We start from the raw sequence: 19,062 nt of genomic DNA, 5'->3' as shown, positions 1-19,062 counted from the left end.
ATCTGACACCAGCCAAGGTGAGTCAAGTCATCGAAAATGACAAAATTACACATGGTGGATACTTTTTGCATTTAATACCTACATGTAATTTGGTATTATTGAACAAAATCAGAGCTTTTTCAAACATTTAATAAACAAGATTACTTCTGTGGAAAAAAACAAAACAAAAAACAATTACTCCACTGGTCTTAGGATATTGATCGCCTAAAACTTACTTTCAGCTGCTCCCTTGGCATGAGGGGTCACAGTGGGTAGCTCAACATTTTTGCAAGAGTACTGACAGGGACTAGAAAGAGAGTGCATATTTTCCTATATTGGTTTCCCTTCATTGGCTCCCTGTTAAATCCAGGATTGAATTCAAAATCCTGCTCCTCACATACAAGGTTTTAAATAATCAGGCCCCATCTTATCTTAATGACCTTGTAGTACCATATCACCCCATTAGAGCACTTCGCTCTCACACTGCAGGCTTACTTGTTGTTCCTAGAGCATTTAAAAGTAGAATGGGAGGCAGAGCCTTCAGTTTTCAGGCCCCTCTTCTGTGGAACCAGCTTCCAGTTTGGATTCAGGAAACAGACAATATTTCTACATTTAAGATTAGGCTTAAGACATTCCTTTTTGCCAAAGCATATAGTTAGGGCTGGACCAGGTGACCTGAATCCTACCCATGATGCATTGAGTATTTCTTCTTCAGTCACCTTTCTCACTCACTATCTGTTAATAGGCCTTTCTGCATTTAATCATACTTGTTATTAATCTCTGGCTCTCTTCCACGGCATCTCTTTTATCCTGTCTTCCCTCTCATAGTCCATCCGGTCACGGCAGATGGCCGCCCCTCCCTGAGCCTGGTTCTGCCGGAGGTTTCTTCCTGTTAAAAGGGTTAAAAGAGTTTTTCCTTCCCACTGTTGCCAAACTGCTTGCTCATAGGGGGTCATATGATTATTGGGTTTTTCTCTGTATGTATTATTTTAGGGTCTACCTTAAAATATAAAGCACCTTGAGGCAACTGTTGTTGTGATATGTGAATAACTGAATTGATTTGAATTCATTTGTCAGAGGTTTATGCCAGATGCTTCCCCAAAGGGGATTTGTGGCCTTAGCTGGAAGCCTGTGACACCTCACCTGTGACTTTTGCTTGCAAAGGAAATACATTAACTATTATATAATGGAGCCACAAGCTAATATTGATTAACTAATGAATATTAACTAAAGAAAAAGTCTAGAATAATTATATTATTATTTTGCTGATATTTCTATACTTTAATGAAACATGCGGCTTTCATCCCGAGAACAATTTTGTATTGCTTCAATGCTCAATGATCACTTAGTTTTCAGTAATTCTAAATGACCATTATTTACCTGTTTTTAAATCATAAAATTAAAATATATCAGGGTCACTTTGACCGCAGTATAAAGAAATTAAAATAAACACACAACCAGCCCAGATATGGAATCTCTCCATTATGCCTCAATGCCTCCTTCCAGTAGTACAAGCCCAAAACACATAACTTAGGAGGTACCCAGGAGGCATTATAATCAGATGCACATACTACCTCACCTGGCTCCTTTTGATGTGGAGGAGTAGCGATTCTACTCTGATCCACTCCTTAATGATCAAGCTCCTCAACCTATCTCTGAGCCTGAGCCAAGACACCCTTCACCGGAAGCTCAGGTGCACCTCTTATATCCATTAATTTATTCTTTCAGTCACTACCCACAGCTCGTGACATAGGTAGGAATGTAGATTGATGGTAAGTCAACAGAACCACATCATCTGTGAAAAGCAGACTCAAGAAGAAACAAGGATCAACTAACACTCCACAATCCACCCACTGGCTGCACCTAGAAATCTTGTCCATAAATACTATGAATAGAATAGGTGACAAAGGACAGCCTTGGAGGACACCACCCATTAGGAATGAATCTGATGCGTGGCTATTAATGTAAACTGAGCTTTAATTATGACTGTACAGAGACTGGAAACAACTAAATACACTCAAACCAAGCACACACTACATATTGCGCAAATTCTGCCTTATACTGTGCTCAGCATATGTGCGTTATGTGCATTATTTGCTTTCATAATCACTTAACAGACTTAAAAACACCCATAACACACCTTAATATCAACAAAAACATTTGACTATGTAAGCCAGAGGCTTAAATAAAACAGGCTTCACTGGTCACTCCTTAAGGAGGTTCTTCTGACAAAAAGAAACACCGCAAGAAGAATGGGCGAAGGCAGTCTATACTATTTTTATCCTTGCTACAAGGCACATTCTTCAGTGCAAACAGCAAATAAAGTGCATACAATTACACCCATATGGAAAAGAAATAGTAAAAACTTATAAAAGACTTGCATAAGATGTCCCCTGCTTCATATAGTGAATCATATAAGGCTTATATGATTTACTCATGAAAGTGGCCACTTTTTCATTACTTTCATACATTGTTTTAGGAAGTATCCAAAATATACAAGTTTCATTTATATAATTTTTCAAGGGATCTTATATCTGTTTTCACTCTTGTATGCTTTTCATAGACGTTTCACACAAGACACATACAAACTTTATAAGATTTATATATATCTTTTCCATATGGGCATGTACAGAACTGTGCATCATATAGTCTATTTGATCTGGCTCTACTTCTTTGTCCTATACTTATCCTGTTTTTTTAAGGACAAATTGCCAGTTTTCAGTGAATTATCTGGTTCATGTAAAATTATTATGTTATGCCTGAAAAACTGTGTTATCTTTGGCAATTTTTTGTAGACTCAACTAAAGAAATGGGCATAAATTGTGTGTTTCTATAACAGGGAAATTTAAAATGTCTTATTTGCTAATCAAACAGGCATTTTCCGGTATGTTAAGATGAACAGAATCAACTTTTTGGGAATTCCTTATCTGAATGATGAAGAATCTATCAAGCCATTTCTCTGCAAATGTTCAGGTACAAGGCCTAGACTAAAAAAGTGGAAAAGCAGCCATTGTCCAAAGGAAAGAAAGCCTGGACAACTATTCCTCAAGACCATTTAAAAAAATTAGAAAGTCTGATTCACTGGGAGACAAAAATCTAAAGAAATGAGGGATGTTTCCAGTTTTACCGATCGCTAAGTATTGCCAGGTATCTATGTATGTGCCAAAGTGGCCCACACACTCTTTGTCTATACTTTCAGGTCTGACTTGCTTACAAGAGTTTTTCCTGCATTCTTCACATGTACACAGTAAAATCTTGTATCACATAATGAAATGTGTGAACACACAGCTGAACAATAAAGAGGGACCACTGCATGTAACACCTGATGTGTGCCTCTGCTTCCTGAGTGGGAGGACAGGAGAAAGAAAACTGAGATAAGATGAAATCTGTGAGTTATTACTTGACAATTGGCTGTGAAGGACACCCTACTTCTTGCCCTGCAGGTGTTATTATTGTCTAAAAATGTGACTTTGTCTGAGATTTCAAAGTGGTTGCAATAATATTGCAAGCTTTCAGATAAATATATTTCCCCCCTTTTTTATGGCTAACTCAAATATCTACATTACATTGGTTGGTAGTGCGCAATGTGTTTGTCTATACATTTATAGTTTAAATTGGCAGTTATTATACAGTTGTTTCTAGACCCCTGGCTCTTCCCAAATGCTATACAATCACATTTGATTTCTTCTGTAAGTACAGACCCTGCTGGTAAATGTCACAATGTGACAGGCACAAAGTCTGGTCACAACAATCCTACCCTTAGGGGCCCCAGTGCTGTCACTTCCTTTCAAGTGCGTAGACTACACTGTGGTTGATAGTGAACAGAAAGAAGACCAGATTTCAGTGATTTTATGTCTATTGCACTATTTCCGTAAATTTCAAACAGAGAAAAAAAAAACCCTTAATGTTATAACAGCGGGATGTGGCATATAAGTAGTCTCTATGATTGCTACCAGTTTAGTCTCATGACCTGTTCTGTGAACTCGTAAAAGAAAAGATTGAATTGAACTAGTTATTTCTAAAAAATTTAAGACAAGTGATTTATTAAGAATGATGATATCAGGATGAGATGGGTGTGCCAATCCAAGCTACACATGTTTAAAATTTCCTCTCATGTCATTTCCTGGTTCCAGTAAAGACAATGATGATCTCTGACAAAACAGGTAAATGTTACCTTTTGTCCTAATGGATAAGATGAAACTGTATGCCAAGGGCAAGCATGACATCAGCTCATTAACCCAACTCAGTAGGATCTGCAGCAAAAACAGGGATGTCATTTAGAGTGCAAAAGCATGGCCACATGGCAGCAAAGATGGGGAAGATGATCGAGATTAAAAGGATGACACTACCAGAAGGCAAGCGGCTATCTGCTATCCCACAGGTCAACGTGAACAATGGTGAGGATGCAAGGAGATCAGCCACAGCCAAATACTAGAGATGCTTTGGTGACAATGGGCTTTTACTACTGCATAAGAAGAATTAATGTTACGTTTTAGTAATTAGATTTAAAATTGGCTTATTGCTGTCACATTTCAACCTGTCTATAACATCCAAAAAAACACTCAGAGCTATTACATGTGTTTATTTCATTATTATTAGCTTCATTTGCTCTTTTTTTTTTTAAATTTAAATTCTTTCAGATGTTTTCCTGAGTATAATGAAAACAATGAGGTGTTTCACAAATGTTATTTGGAATGGAAAACACTCATCATTAATAATCTTTTAGTGGCTTATTAGTATATTTATACAAAATTAGAGTCTCTTTCTGTGGGTAAATACCAAAAGTCACTGTCTCTGACAAAATGAGTAAATGAAGCCCTCTTGTGGTCTACACATGATCTGGCCAATCACTCACAACACTCACTAGAATTCAATTGAATTTGCTTGTCTCTTATGCCAAAACATTTGCATTTCTCCTATTGCAAAGTCCTAGATTTAATTGTGTAAGACTTAAAGTGCCCTAAGATGTACTCATTATTAATTACATGCTCACCAAAACTGATAACCAGCTTTGAAATATACAATCATAAATATGCTGGACTATTTAAAACATAGATTTCTAAAATACATGCTACCTTAAATTTTCAAAACTGTGGTTGCATGATGCTGTGTGATGTGTAGATGAAGGCTGAAATGGTTCCAAATATCCATAAAATAAAACTCAGGCCAGGCCAGACACCAATGTGTGATTTTTAATTGCCTCTTGTGAGACATTATGATCATATCAGAAAGCATTTATCAAGAGAGTATTTGTCTTGTCTAATTAAACATCTGCAGGCTGCAAATTATGTATAGGAGTTTTCATGCATTTATTCATTGTTCCATTTCTGGGTGCAAATAAGTAATGATCCTGTGAGCATGCTTAACTTCCCCATACATACATACAAATGTGCACAGAAGATGATGACACTGTTCTGACAAGAAAACAAGACTTTTGGTATGAAATGATTATCTTCTGTGCGTTTGTGTTGCACGTACACAAGATGTACTCTCAAAAAATGCTCTTTTTTTTGTTTGTTTGTTTTTTTAATCAAACCCTGAATTAGATTAGATATTAATCATGAAAACACTTCTCTGTTTAAGAAACGCTGGATGACTGAAGCACAAGTGAAGGTAGATAAGTGATCGGTGTTATCAAAAAATGACATTTTCGCAACGCAGTGCTCAAATGCAGCACCAAGCTCGCTCTCGCCGGCTGTCCAATCAGAATCCAAGAAGCTGGAGCGTGTGTGTCGCACGGGCGTGCGGATTGAAGCGAATACGCGTGAGCGACGCGCCTGGCGAGATTCCGCTCATATAGAGGTAAGACTGCTGAAACAGTCAGTAAGCAAAGATTTGTCATTAATTTTAGCATATGTTTCCATGTTGGGGTACTACTTTTGCAGCTGGAGTTATCTAATGAGTCCGGCGGACCGCCGGTAAACTGTCTTCACGGCACTTTTGTCTGACTGTGGTGTTTTTAATTCACGCGCGAGCTAGCCGAAGCTAGCTGGTATTAGCTTTTCAATGCGGTCGGTAGTGGCTAGCTGTTGTACCGTTATCCGTCGAGATACATAATGGAATTTTACAGCACTGCTGCGCTGCCTCTCCATTCTGATTGTCTTGAGCCAACTGGCGACAGTCTAAAATGGTAACCCTCACACTTTGTCCTCGCCCAAGCATTGTTCTTAGCACGCTGGCTTGTAGTTTCTTGCTACCTAGCTGGCTAACCCGGTTAGCTGCTGTCAGGTCTTTGGCACGCCCATACTAAGTGATTACACCTATGTGTTTGTACGTGAGGTGATGTTAGCGTCCACATTCATTAGATGTCGCCCAGAGGTTCCCTGACTGCCGTAACCAGCGCTGGTCATTTTACACTTGCTGAAAATGGAGAGATGCTAACTTTGGTTGACATAGCTTAGCTCAGCTGCTGTTAGCATGTCAATGCGTCATCGGCCTGCGCTTGCTCAACACTGCTGTTGCTGTAGATCGGTGAAAGTTAGCTCAGCTGGTCTGCCTGTCACTCTTCTGCATCGGTTTTAATTATGAGCCTTCAGCGCAGGTTATTTTTGGCAGTTCAGTAGCTTCTCTAATTTACAAGGACTCACTGATGAGATACAATTGACAGTATTCATCATTCACTTTGGTGTTACTTCCATAAGTTAGTTACTCACTTTAATTTCTGATGATGTTTACATGGCTTATATAATCTCATATACTTCTAAACAGAGGGAGGAGCTGACACTTGGTCATGGAAGCCAATAAAGGTAAAAATAATTTTTTTTTTTTTCGCTTGCCACGTTAAAGTAATGCGTCTGATGAGATTTGTTTACTTGATTTGACTCTGTACCTGTTGGTTGTTAAAGGTATGTATGCTTAGTAAGTTTTTCTATTACTCAATGGAAAAAAAACTCTTAATGCCAGTTCTTCCAGCAATTATTATTTCAAATATGCAATTTATTAGCAGATTGTTAGAAAAAGTTGTGAAAAATGAATTCAGATCCTCATTATGCACATTACAAATTTCCTTTTCATGAGCTTTTTCCAAATCAGCACTCCAGTAAGATTTCCCCTTCAAAGATCTAAAATGATCTTCTAATGGGATCTAATGTAGGGCATTGTTTTCATTGTCTGACCTCTGTTCTGTCTTTATTACCATTGACTATAACATTTCACTTAACAGGCTTAAGGTTTTGGCTAATATCTCTGGCTTTGAGGTGTTACTGTAAAACCATATCAAACATGGTTTTATATTGCTAGTAACTACTTTATTCTAAGAAAAGGCTAGAGATGTTAACTAGTCAATTATTTCATGAAACAATATTTGTTGGCTTATGTTTTATTGATTGGTTTACCTTATATTGTGTACAACAAGGTTGCAATTGGCTAAATATTAAACTAATATTACATGCAATTACATTTAATACACATTTTTGTTATCACAGTGTGAGATGAACATCTCTACTAATGTTGTATGTTGGTTTGACAGGTAAAGGGGATCAAGGGATGCAAAATCCAAGTGGGCAGGTGGACAGACCTGTCAGCTTCCACTTCTTGGAAAGGTCAGTGCAGCTGAACTGTGATTCGATTACTTTTTTAGATATGCTAAAAATGAAAACACTCATGGTTACAATTTATTGTTCTCATCATTGAGCGCTGTAGATCTCAATTCAAGAGAATTGCAACTTTTTAAACATATTAAGGCTAATTGTAACTAAATCATTCTTGAAGATTTATTTCCCCCTTGCTTTGACCTTTGTGTGGCACAGAACATATCTCATTGACATTTATCTTTGCATTTGATAGGATTTAAAGCTTGTGTAGGTATAACAGGTGGATGAAAATGGAGAAGCAATCATAATCATAATTTTTACAGGGATTCTGACACTAAGGAGCCAAAAGATTGCAAATTACTTACATTTCCACTTGGACAGCATGCTCAAAAATGCAGAATCACTAATGTAAAATCATATGAAATTATTCAGTAGTGGTCCAGTACAGTGAACTAGTCTGCTGTTATGTTAGGCATAAAACAAAACTTTTCATATGTAGAACAAAACCAGTTTTTGGGTTGTTGGCTTGCTCGACTCAGCAGATGAATTTGATAACTGACACTATTGAGTAATTTCCTACAGCTGATAGGGGTCGTTTCAGGGGTTTTTATGCCGTACATATAAATAAAATCACTGTTTAATCTCCTAAAAACCAAAAAAAAATTATTTAGTTCGTTGTGGACTCTCAACAAATGGTTTAGGATTACAGTTTTTCTTGTAAGACATTTTCCTTCATCACTTTTAAATGAGCCTTTGTTATGTTTCTCTTCCCTTATAGCATGCTTCCCAAAGCAGTGAAGAGGCGAGTGCATGCCTTGAAAAGACTACAGGTGCAATGTGCTAACATAGAGGCTAAATTCTATGAGGAGGTTCATGAGCTTGAGAGGAAGTATGCCGCTCTCTATCAGCCACTGTTTGACAAGGTAAAAATGTGTTTTTAATAACACATTTCACTTAGCTATTTTACTTAACACTAGGCAGATATTTTCCTTTACTCTTTATTTGTTAATGCAAACAGAGTAAATGGTAGCTTTAAATATAAAACTGAACAAATCTCTAAGGATCACCTGTGGTGTTTTCTAAACTAATGGGTGTGTAAATATGTCTCTGGCCTAATCAGAGGTCAGCAAGGCTGCATCCATGGCGGTAAATTGAAAACTGCTGCAGCAAGTAGTCGACTGTCCTTTGTCAGTCAAGGCTATTTCCAGAGATAGTGACAAGAAGTCTGCCATTCTTAATCACACTGGAGACTGGCAGCTGTAATCCGGCTGCACCTGTCCTGTGTGCATGTCGTGTGAGTGTGTGTCAGTCTCTCTCTCAAATGGTGTTGGTGTCAGTCTGCGAGCTGAAAATAAGCTACTCTTGCCATATGAACGTTTGCCGGCATAGTTATATAATATATCGAAAATTCTTTTAAAAATGTTTAACTTCACCATAATGTCTATCACAGAGACGCGATATCGTCACAGGAACAGTGGAACCCACAGATGAGGAGTGTGAGTGGCACAGTGACAGAGATGAAGAGGAGGAGCTAGCTGTAAGTACAAATTTGATTTTCTTTTAGAACCTGAAAAAATTTTTTTCTTGACTTGTATAGAAATTCAGGTTTGGTTATAATGTTGTGAGTTTGCTGAGATTGGCTTCTCTACAATAAGTTGTCTGGAAAAAAAAAGGAATATAATAGTCACTCAAGACTAATAAGAGGCTGGAATTGACAGTTGTTGGGTTGCACAAGTGGAAGTAAAACAAGGCTTTAGGAATTTGCTTCTAATGTAATCGTGCTGTAGTATGAACTATCTGATAATTTGGTAATAAATCATGATCTTGGTGCGACTAAATATAGATTTTTGTGAACAGTGAGTGTTGATAATCTCTCTGTCCACTCCTTACAGGAGGAAGTAAAGGAAAAAGCTGCTATTGAGGATGCAAAGAAAGAGGAAGCCACACCAGAGGAAGACCCAAAAGGCATCCCTGAGTTTTGGCTCACTATATTCAAGAGTGTGGACATGCTTAGTGACATGCTACAGGTACATTTCAGTGGCTGATGATCCTCTTCTCCCTTTTCACTTATTTTATGAATAGTACTTGACTTGTCTGTTAATCTTGACAGGAGCATGATGAGCCCATCCTTAAACACCTGAAAGATATTCAAGTCAAGTTTTCTGAGCCAGGAGAGCCAATGGTCAGTGTCTGCCAGTGACTGCAATTATGGTCGATTATCATTAGTTACTTAGGCAAGATTTAAGTTGGTGTGTTTAAATTATCCTTTTGTTCCTTCTTAGAGTTTTACATTAGAGTTCCACTTTGAGCCCAATGGTTACTTCAACAATGCAGTTCTCACTAAGGTCTACAAGATGAAGTCAGAGCCTGATCCCTCAGATCCTTTCTCATTTGAAGGACCAGAGATCATTGACTGTGAGGGGTGAGAACCAGAGCTTAATACATATGCTTGTCAAACTGTGGTAAACACGTGATGTTAAGTTTTAACTCAGAAATAGATGTGTGGTTTGTGCAGTATTTTTGGGGGGGGTTCGTATTTTCTATATAAATCTCTTGATTCTGCATCCCACATATCAACCTCTTCTTGGCAGGCCTTCCAACTTCTGCCTTTTTCTTGCATATTTTCTTTTTGCCGCCTCTCACTTTTTTTTATACTTCCTCTCTCTAGCTGTCAGATAGATTGGCACAAGGGGAAGGACGTGACAGTGAAAACCATTAAGAAGAAGCAGAAGCATAAAGGGCGTGGCACGGTCCGCACTGTTACCAAACAGGTCCCCAATGACTCCTTCTTCAACTTCTTTAATCCTGTTAAAGGTAAGAGCACACAGACACACATAATGTTTGGGATTTCTCAGGAACTCTCAAAGATACTTCTCTCTTTACACAAAACAAAACACAAGTTGAGAACTTTGTACAGATCTGCCAAACCTCCACTCAGAAATTTGCTTATGTTGCAAGAAATGGGTACACTTAATGGGCTGGTAACATCTGTTTACATGCAGGTAGTTTAACAATATGTAAGCGTATAATATGAGCTGTTAATCATGTACTCAACTAAAGTGAACAGCAGGTGGCAGCAGACTCACTTTTTTTAAATTGTTCAGACAGTGCCATGAGTAGGTGTATCAGTCAGTGTAGCTGTTGCTGCTGAAGCTGAACTTTGTTCATTAGTCAGCTTTGGGACTTTGGTTTTACCATTATTTTCCAGCTTGAAAGGCTTGTTACTGTGTTGCTAAACAGTGACTTAAATGACTGATAAAGAGAACTAAAATTTTTAGGGTTTAAGGTAACCACCACCTTTTAATGACATCATGTAGTTTATTGATGTTATTATTTATAACTAATTTTAACAGAGCTGGCACTCTGGGTTCTTTAAACTATATTAACTGTATTCCAAGTACCATAGGTTCTTTTTTAAGGCATTTAGCTTGCTGAGTTTAAATTAATTTGGTGTTAATTTAATTTAAATGAACAAATCAAACCGTTCTAATATTAGGCAACCTTATTGAAACAGTTGCCTCATTTAAAAATGAGGCAGGTCAGTCTCAGTTGAATAAACATCAGGTGAATAATAAAGTGTCAGTTAGGCAAATCTTGAATTTAATCATTCTTATTCAAAAGATCATTAAGTCAGGGCAGGATACACCTTCAATGACTGTGTCGTCTTTCCTGTATAGACAGCTTACCTGTCTGACATGCCCGAACTTATTCTGACTTTGAGGAGGTGACCTGATTACTCATTGGCTGCACCAATGTTTGCCCTACTGGTTCAGTCATAGTCTTGGTGTATGACTAGTGGATATAAATACCTCCTTGTCAAGTGTGCTTGGGTGTGCAGCTCTTTGGCCATAATGGCCATTAGTGGATAGGCTATCATTCAAAGCTCATGTGAACATGCACAAGTGCTGCATGTGACTTACCTGCTTTGCACCCCATTGACTTTTCAATAAATCAAAATCTTGATAACTTTTATTGGTAAATAGTTGGTAGAGAAAACGTTGGCTTTTGACTATACATGTTGTTTTTCAGCATGAAATGAATACAACTTTTAATATAAAGCTTGATATCTCCATCTGCCCTAGGAGGAAGCTCATTCTCAGTAGTTACACTGTCTTTTTTGTGTGCGTGCGTGTATGGGTCTTCTTTATAACTATGAACTATGCTAAGTGTCATTGCATTTTATTTGCCCCAAAAACAGTTATGTACAAAACGACGGAGAACACGGCAGGTCCGTACAAAGTCAGACTTGACGAAAAGGCAAAAAAAAAAGTACGAGGAAAAAAATCAAAGGAGTGAAAGGGTTAGACCCATACGAGCATACAGAGTGGAGTAAGGACGTTAGCGTGCTGCCCAACTTTCATCACGCACATATTTATTATTATATGGTCCTAAGTGTGAGTGCATACACTCACAAGATGTTTATTAACTTCAGATCCCTGCAACAAGCCCATGTCCAGTTTACTTTGGTGATTTGGACTATTCCATTTCACAGCTGTTGTTAATTTTTTTTCCTTTATCTCCTGTACAGGCCAACGCAATCTATTTGTCGTTTCAGGTTGTAGTATTACATAACATTTTCAGATCTAATAGAAAAAAAAGTGAGTGTTTCGTAATTCATTCAATTTATTGTCTTTATTTGTAACTGGCATTATTGTTTCATTCTATTATAGAATCTTACATTAAAGAGGCAAAATTGTATTCCATTATGCTTTATTAGCTGCTTCGGTGAAAAACAAATCAACAATGGAAAAAAAAAAAAAAACCCATTGCAAAACAACATACTGGAAAACAGTTATTCATCACTTGATTGCTTCAATACAACACTTGGGCACATATATGAGGGACGTTTCGTGGTTGTTTTGATATCACTCTCTCTTAACCGATCAAATCTCGCTGTGGTAGCAGCTTTAAACTCTGTACGACCCAGGTTGATACAGGGTGCCCAGTCTGGATCGCATTCCAGCATTTTGTAGGCTGGTTTTCCTACAAAACACAACAAACATTAGCCTGGAAAGCCACAGTGAACAAAGCAGCATAGCGCAACGAATTCAATCCAAATCAATACAAGACTTATTTGTAACCTACATCAACAATTATATTATGATAAATTACGTAATAACTACAACAGAAGACTTACCTTTGTGGAAATGCTTGGAGCAGACTAACATGTGAGCTGGAGTGTTCTGGGACGTTATATTTGGTCTTTGAATGGCTGCAATCCAGGCCATTGGTCGGCTCTTTGTTACTTCGGAAACATGGCTTGAACAATTTCTCTTCCACGACGTAATCTGATTAAAAAAAACGATCTCTTTACCCGTCAACTTCCCGTGGCTGTCATGCGACCGGCTATTGCAGTTGATAATACAACACCTTCTTGCCATTTTTTTTGTTTCTTTTTATCGCTGTGTGACTGTTTTCATGTGAAAGCCTGCGTGCGCTAGTACCGCTTGCCATTCGTTCCCAGAATCCTTTGCGGTTTTACCCCAGAATGACGTCACATTTTCAATCTCTATACTTTTGTCTCATTAATGAGCAAAAATAAATATTATAATAAAGAGATAAAACACAGGTCAATAAGAACAACTAAACCCTTTGATTGTATACATGCTATACAGAAATTGTATTTTTTAAAGAAAAATAAATACAAAAAAATATATAAATAATCTCAAACAGTCAAAGTCAAATAAAATAGTTAATCTGCAAATTTTAATACAACTCCTGGAGGCTTACTGTGGATTTCTCACTGTGTTAAACAGATGGTGGTGGGTGGAACAACTACAAAGTTTGCCTTTCTTCACATCAGAGTTTGTTGATCAGGTGCTTTGATGATGGACTCCCTCTAGCGTTTTTTCCTAGTACCGCTTTTAATGGTGATCACAGAAACGCCGCTGCTGTTTTGGACGCTAGAAACACATTTTCTTTCGCTCACCCTGAGTTCACCGTCTCTGTAGCGGCTCTGCCTCTTTGCATTGTGTATGCAAAGAGCTGGGTCAATGTCATCATCACTGCTGATGTTGTGTGATTGGTATTTTTGTTAAAAACTGGAGGTTGTTTGACCTAATGTTGTAAAAGTTTTTTTTTGTTTTTTTTTATTCACGCTGCTCCTCCTGTTTGTATTGCAGGTTTGTTTTTTAGTTGTAAATGTTGGCAAAAAGCTTTACGTTTAACACATCGGCGCCTACAGAGCTGTGCATTAAATGAAACATCGAAGGAAAGAATTTGTGTCAATTTTTTATTTTAATCAAATTACTTGATGATTCATTGCAGCCCTACATGCATAGTCTTATATAGCAAAAATACTGTTGCGCTAAAACCGCGTGCTTCACTAAAAATCTCTGGATAAATTTCTATTTTCCTTCCAAGACCAGCACTGCTGGTTGTAAATCTTAAAGTGTAAGACTGTTGGGGTTCTGCTGTTAAACTTGTAAAAATCATCTGTCATGTAAACATGATAATATTGACCTGACAGGTACAAAATTTGCAAATAATGTACCATAAAACTTGACCACTCAGATGTATATAACACTGACTGGTGTGGGCACAGCCTCATAAGTCTAACGTCTCAGTTTCCTCTAATACAGCATTCTTCAAAGAACGGGAAGGATCGGATGATGTTGCTTTTAGTCAGCGTGGTGGAGCACAAGTGTTTGCTCATGGGCTGTCACTTCCTGTGTATGATAACCTCGCTTTGTGATGTCATTGATAACCTACTGGGTTTTCATACCATATGTAAAATTCAGCTAATCGCATAAATCTTTCCATTGATATTGGCCTTTGTTTTAATGAATCTTATTTTTACCCTCTCGCCCCGTTTAAATCCTTTCTGTCATCGCTTTGATTCAGTGTGTTAATATTTTTTTTTTTTTCTTTGCAGCCCCACCAGATGGAGAAATGGTGAGTATAATGTTGCTGAAATGTTCTTCATAAAGGCATTATTGCACCATTTCTTAGGTATTACATTCTGTTCAATCTGTCAGATTTGTGTGATAACACTCTATTCTATTCTTGTTTTATAGGATGAAGACTCTGAGTTCACCCTAGCCACAGACTTTGAGATTGGTCATTTCTTCCGTGAAAGAATAGTTCCCAGAGCAGTGCTGTATTTCACTGGAGAGGCCCTGGAAGATGACGAGAGCGTGAGTTTTTGCCTCAGACGGATGCACTTTGAGACACGACCATATAAAATGCTTAAGCCACAAGTTGGATATTTGCAGACTGACTTTTGTTGGCTTTGGTTTTTTTCCCCTTCTTTGTTTTTGCAGTTTGAAGAGGAGGAGCTGGAGGAGGGAGAAGAGGAGGTAATTATTTGTTCACTGACAAACATTTGAAATCTTAAGAAATGCCACTGACTTTCACACAGGGGATTACAAGTGTACCACCTCAAAACATTTAAATTATACTAGTTACTATAAATGTGAAATTTTCTTAAGTATTCCTTGCATGTTTAAGTGTCATTTTTCTGTTTGTGTCTTAGGAACAAGATGAGGAAGGTGATGACGATGATGATGAGGGAGACTTTGATCCCAAGGTCAGTTTACACCCTGAACTTCCTTCCCTATTGTTATAAAGTATCACAATTTGAACCATTAGGTCCTCAGAAGTTTAATTTAGTAAGTCAAAGTTTTGATATATCCCATAAGTTAGGCATATGGATGGTAAAAATGTTTTGTCAGTGGTAGAAACAAGCTTATGTGTGGGATTTGCACCAGCTTGATCACTGTTATGTTCATGTAAAGGAGTGTCGTTTACTCTGTTCTTAATGAGAGTCCGCAAACTCCTGCAGGATTAAAGGAACCTCTAATTTTGTGCCTCCAATTAGTAATGCACACAATAGCAAAGCAGTGAGCACCTTCAAAAGTTTCAGCTTTTTTCTGATGATGTTTTTAGCATTTTTACTAAGTGAAGAAAGCAGAGTTCTTTGGATCCTTTTTCCATCTGTAGCTGTGTTGCAGTCCTGCTGAGAATTACTGTAGCAGCGTGTCAGTTACCTGTTATGTAAACAGTTGCCTTAAAAATCAATATGACAGTTCCTTGACTTTGGTTTCTAATTTTCTCTTGAAAATGCTACCTGCACAGGCTGCACAAACCTGACTGTCAGGATTTGGCTTAAATTTCAAGCCCTAACAATCTCAATGTTGTTAGACTGCTTTGGGGAAGCTCTGGTTATCTAGGAGACACTGGTTATATATTATCACCAGAGCCTCAAGATCTCAATATTTCAAGTAGCTGTTTTAGGAGACCATTACTTTCTCTTGAGTCATCTGTTCACTGCAGTGCAGTTGTATAATGTCCCGTGTTGGAAAACTACTGATTGTGTGACAGACTACCATGATTCTGGTAGTTGTGTGACCTGTTCATACAGGTTACATCTCATTTCTTTCAGGAAATCGGATTTAAATTAAAAAAAAAAATCATGTGATAACAGATGGTGAGATAATTGTTTATTAGCAGATGGTGTAGTTGAGATCACTATACTCCATACTTCCTCCATCACATTGGACTATCACATAAACACATAAACAATGTGTCCTGAAAACATGTAATAAGCTGATTGTTAGTAGTGTTACTTTTTATAAATTTTTCTTTAAATTTTATTTTATTTTCTGCCATACCCTTCTACCATCTCATCACCCATTGTTTTTTGCTTCATGGTGCTCATTAATAGCAATGTTTCACTGTGCTTTTTTTGTCATTTATTTTTTAATCTGATGTTTTAACTTATTCATACTGTTGTCTCTCCCTCCCCTGGATTACCCCCCCCTCCCTTACAGGCATAATCAAACATTCTCACCCCATGCATTTCTAGGTAAGGGAGAAATTAGGATGGCGTCCCACATACATCACACTCGCTCATCCAGTGGCTTTGGTTTATTCTTGATTTCCTTTTCTTCTTTACCTCTTTAATTTTTGTTAACATTCCCACTTCTTTAGGACCCCCGGTTTACATATTGGGTAGATTGCTTCTGTTCTTAGTCGTGTTGGTTTCCATCTATTTAAATTTCTTGCTTTAGACCCATTCCAGGTTTCTAACATTGCTCCCTTTGCTGTACCAAACAAGGTGCTTTCTTTCTTGAGCAGTTGTTTTCTAGCTAGCTGATGTTGAGCAGTTTCATTGCCTGTCTTGTTTCATTTTTTTTTTTCCTTTTTCCTCTTTGTTCCTTGCAGAAAGAACAGCCCCAGCCGGCTGAGTGCAAACAGCAGTAACCTTGGTGATCAGGGGAGGTGGAGACCTGTTGTCCATCAAATCAGTTGTTAACCAATCAGCAAGTCCTACTACTTGTACAGGCTCCGCCTTTTTACAAACTCTTACCTGAACGCAATAGAACGCAAACCAAACTGCGTTTTTTACTATGTGCATGACTTCTTTTTCTTTTGTCTTGCGCCCATCTCGCCCCGTTTATTTGGCTTCATTTCAGCCCAAAGCAGGAAGTGACTTGACTATGTAAATTGCCATGGCATCATATAGGAACAGTTGTCTTTAATAATGTTGAGTAGGTTACTTCTGCCAAACTCAGAGCATTATTAGATAAAAGAGTTTAAAAATAAGAAAAAAAGGATTGGATCCCAAACTTTAGTTTTCATGGAAATCGGTCAGTTACTCAGGGTTTTTTAAACACCAACACGATGTGAGTTTACCAGGAAACTGCTGAACAAGTTTGACTTAATCTTTCACTGGGGTTGTTATCATTTGTTTAGTGTTTTTTAAGAGACATACAATTTAATTTACTTTTTTGAATGTTCATTGTCATGTCATTGGACTATTTATTCTGGTGTCATGCAGCTATATGATACGGTGCATTTTGGGGAACGCTTTAAGGCCCATCTGCAGTTATAGGCTCGAAGCTTATTTGAGCATAGCAGGTTAACAAAAACGTGAATACTGCCAATTTTTTTTGTTTGTTTTGTTGTTTGTTTGTTTGTTTTGGGGTTGTTTTTTTTATTTTAAAAACATGTTCAGACTGAAGATTCATGTTCTGTATTGATAGTGCTCTCTTCTGTTCGGATGTAGTGGGGTAAACAAGCATTTACACTGAGCACACTAACTACAATCACGAGACAAGCACGTGGTTATATATTTCCATTTTCCTCAGTCACCCCTGAAATGCTCCTTCCTCTTGTTTTAACAAGCTTGGTGAGAGTACTTTTTTAAATTACAATGTTTGATATGAAAGACAAAACTTGAATCTTGAATTTCCCCCAGCCCAGGCCTCACATCCAGTCTGAATATTCTCCGCACAGATGACAGATTTAAGCAATGGCCAACCCCTGGGCTTTTTGTGGCTGTTTATAAGATAGCACTTCTGGTATGCATCTAGCGCTAAACAAGTGTCATTTAGAGTCAATGTTGGAACACAAAGTGTGGATAAAATGTAAATTCTGTTGCCAAGAAGCCAAAATGAAAGACGCCGTTCTGGTTCATTAAATTGTTTGCCAATTGTCGTTAACACAGTGTAATCTAATTCAGCATTTAAAGTTGTTTCAGAATATATAAGTATTTGTCATTGTCTACTTATTGAATCGGTAGAAAGTGGGAAAACAAATGGGAGAAGGTGCCAATGTATTTTATATACTTCACTGGGATTTTGGCCATTTGTTTTGGGCGCTTGTGCCTGATGACTGATCATCAAAGGACTTGGCAGCAAAATATTATCCACCCCTCTCTTTTAAAAAAAAAAAGAAAAAAAAAAAAGATTGTTGATCTTGTCGGACAGATCTCAGAGCCACGGTTGACGTCTTCAAATCTACCGCATTGGACCGTGTGCTAGCAATGGCCTTAACTGGTTCTTATTCACAATTTGTTACTTGCGCAATATTTCTTTTCAATTTGTACAGTTAGTTAAAATATTCTATTAAAGTTGTGCGACATTGAAATGCAAATTCGTTGTCCTTTGTGTGTTTGTATCTTGTGTTGGTTTAGCCAGGAACACAGGTAACCCACTTAATTTTGGGGGGGAGAGAATATAAAATTGAATTGTAAGTTTTTGTATATAAGCATGTGAATAAAAATCATCTGGTCCTGCAATTATTTAACAAAGGTTAAATGCAGAAGAAATGTGTGGAGTGACTAGATACATTGTTACTACCTGTATAGGAATTAAGAGAATCAGGTGCTGATAATCAAATGCACTTTGAGTTATAAGCAAGTGTTTGGGGGTTTGCTCATGTGGAAGATTGTGATGTTTACCGATCAGGAGGACAGACATCGACAATATATTTCTGTCCATCAATCTGGAAATGATTATCAAGCCATTTGCAAACAATTTGGAAAGTTCACGGTGCAAAAGATTATTCACATGTGGAAAGCATTTAAGGCTTGCCTTTTTAGATTAACTGCAAGGTCAAACCATGCAGTGCTCAGAGAAAGTTCAAAAACCTCAACAGCTACATCTTAGACTCTACAGGCCTTTACAAGCATATTATAATACAGTCAGAAAAAGACTGATCAAGTATGGCTTGTTAGGAGAATTACCATGAGAAATCTTCTCTCTACAGCATGACACCCTTCTGAAGTGATAGAACAGATGAGACAATACACAGCGCTACCTTTGGG

At 37.7% G+C, this 19,062-nt stretch overlaps 1 protein-coding gene across 4 annotated transcripts; it reads left to right on the top strand.

Annotated features, from left to right (window-relative positions):
• The first annotated feature begins 5,637 nt into the window (after positions 1–5,637).
• nap1l4a (nucleosome assembly protein 1-like 4a) lies at positions 5,638–18,389 on the top strand. Of its 4 annotated transcripts, XM_031750828.2 has the most exons (15): positions 5,638–5,781; positions 6,688–6,725; positions 7,448–7,520; positions 8,290–8,434; positions 8,962–9,048; positions 9,404–9,538; positions 9,622–9,693; positions 9,794–9,933; positions 10,180–10,325; positions 14,386–14,405; positions 14,528–14,647; positions 14,774–14,809; positions 14,986–15,039; positions 16,283–16,317; positions 16,677–18,389. In XM_031750828.2, exons 2-14 carry the CDS (start codon positions 6,710–6,712, stop codon positions 16,286–16,288), a joined length of 1,050 nt encoding a protein of 349 aa, XP_031606688.2. In that variant the 5' UTR covers positions 5,638–5,781; positions 6,688–6,709; the 3' UTR covers positions 16,289–16,317; positions 16,677–18,389. The 4 variants fall into 4 exon arrangements, with proteins under 4 accessions (XP_031606688.2, XP_031606687.2, XP_039471137.1 ...); XM_031750827.2 differs by lacking the exon at positions 16,283–16,317; XM_039615203.1 differs by lacking the exons at positions 5,638–5,781; positions 16,283–16,317 and adding an exon at positions 5,791–5,897.
• Positions 18,390–19,062: the final 673 nt, after the last annotated feature.

Source organism: Oreochromis aureus, linkage group 7 (assembly GCF_013358895.1).
Source record: "Oreochromis aureus strain Israel breed Guangdong linkage group 7, ZZ_aureus, whole genome shotgun sequence".
Taxonomy (NCBI): domain Eukaryota; kingdom Metazoa; phylum Chordata; class Actinopteri; order Cichliformes; family Cichlidae; genus Oreochromis; species Oreochromis aureus.
This window is presented reverse-complemented; position numbering and strand designations above follow the sequence as displayed.

Excerpts from the sequence above, each read along its gene's own strand:
- nap1l4a (XM_031750827.2), top strand. Across the intron at positions 14,406-14,527 it reads CCCCACCAGATGGAGAAATG|GATGAAGACTCTGAGTTCAC; the intron begins GTGAGTATAATG and ends CTTGTTTTATAG. Across the intron at positions 15,040-16,676 it reads AGGGAGACTTTGATCCCAAG|AAAGAACAGCCCCAGCCGGC; the intron begins GTCAGTTTACAC and ends TGTTCCTTGCAG.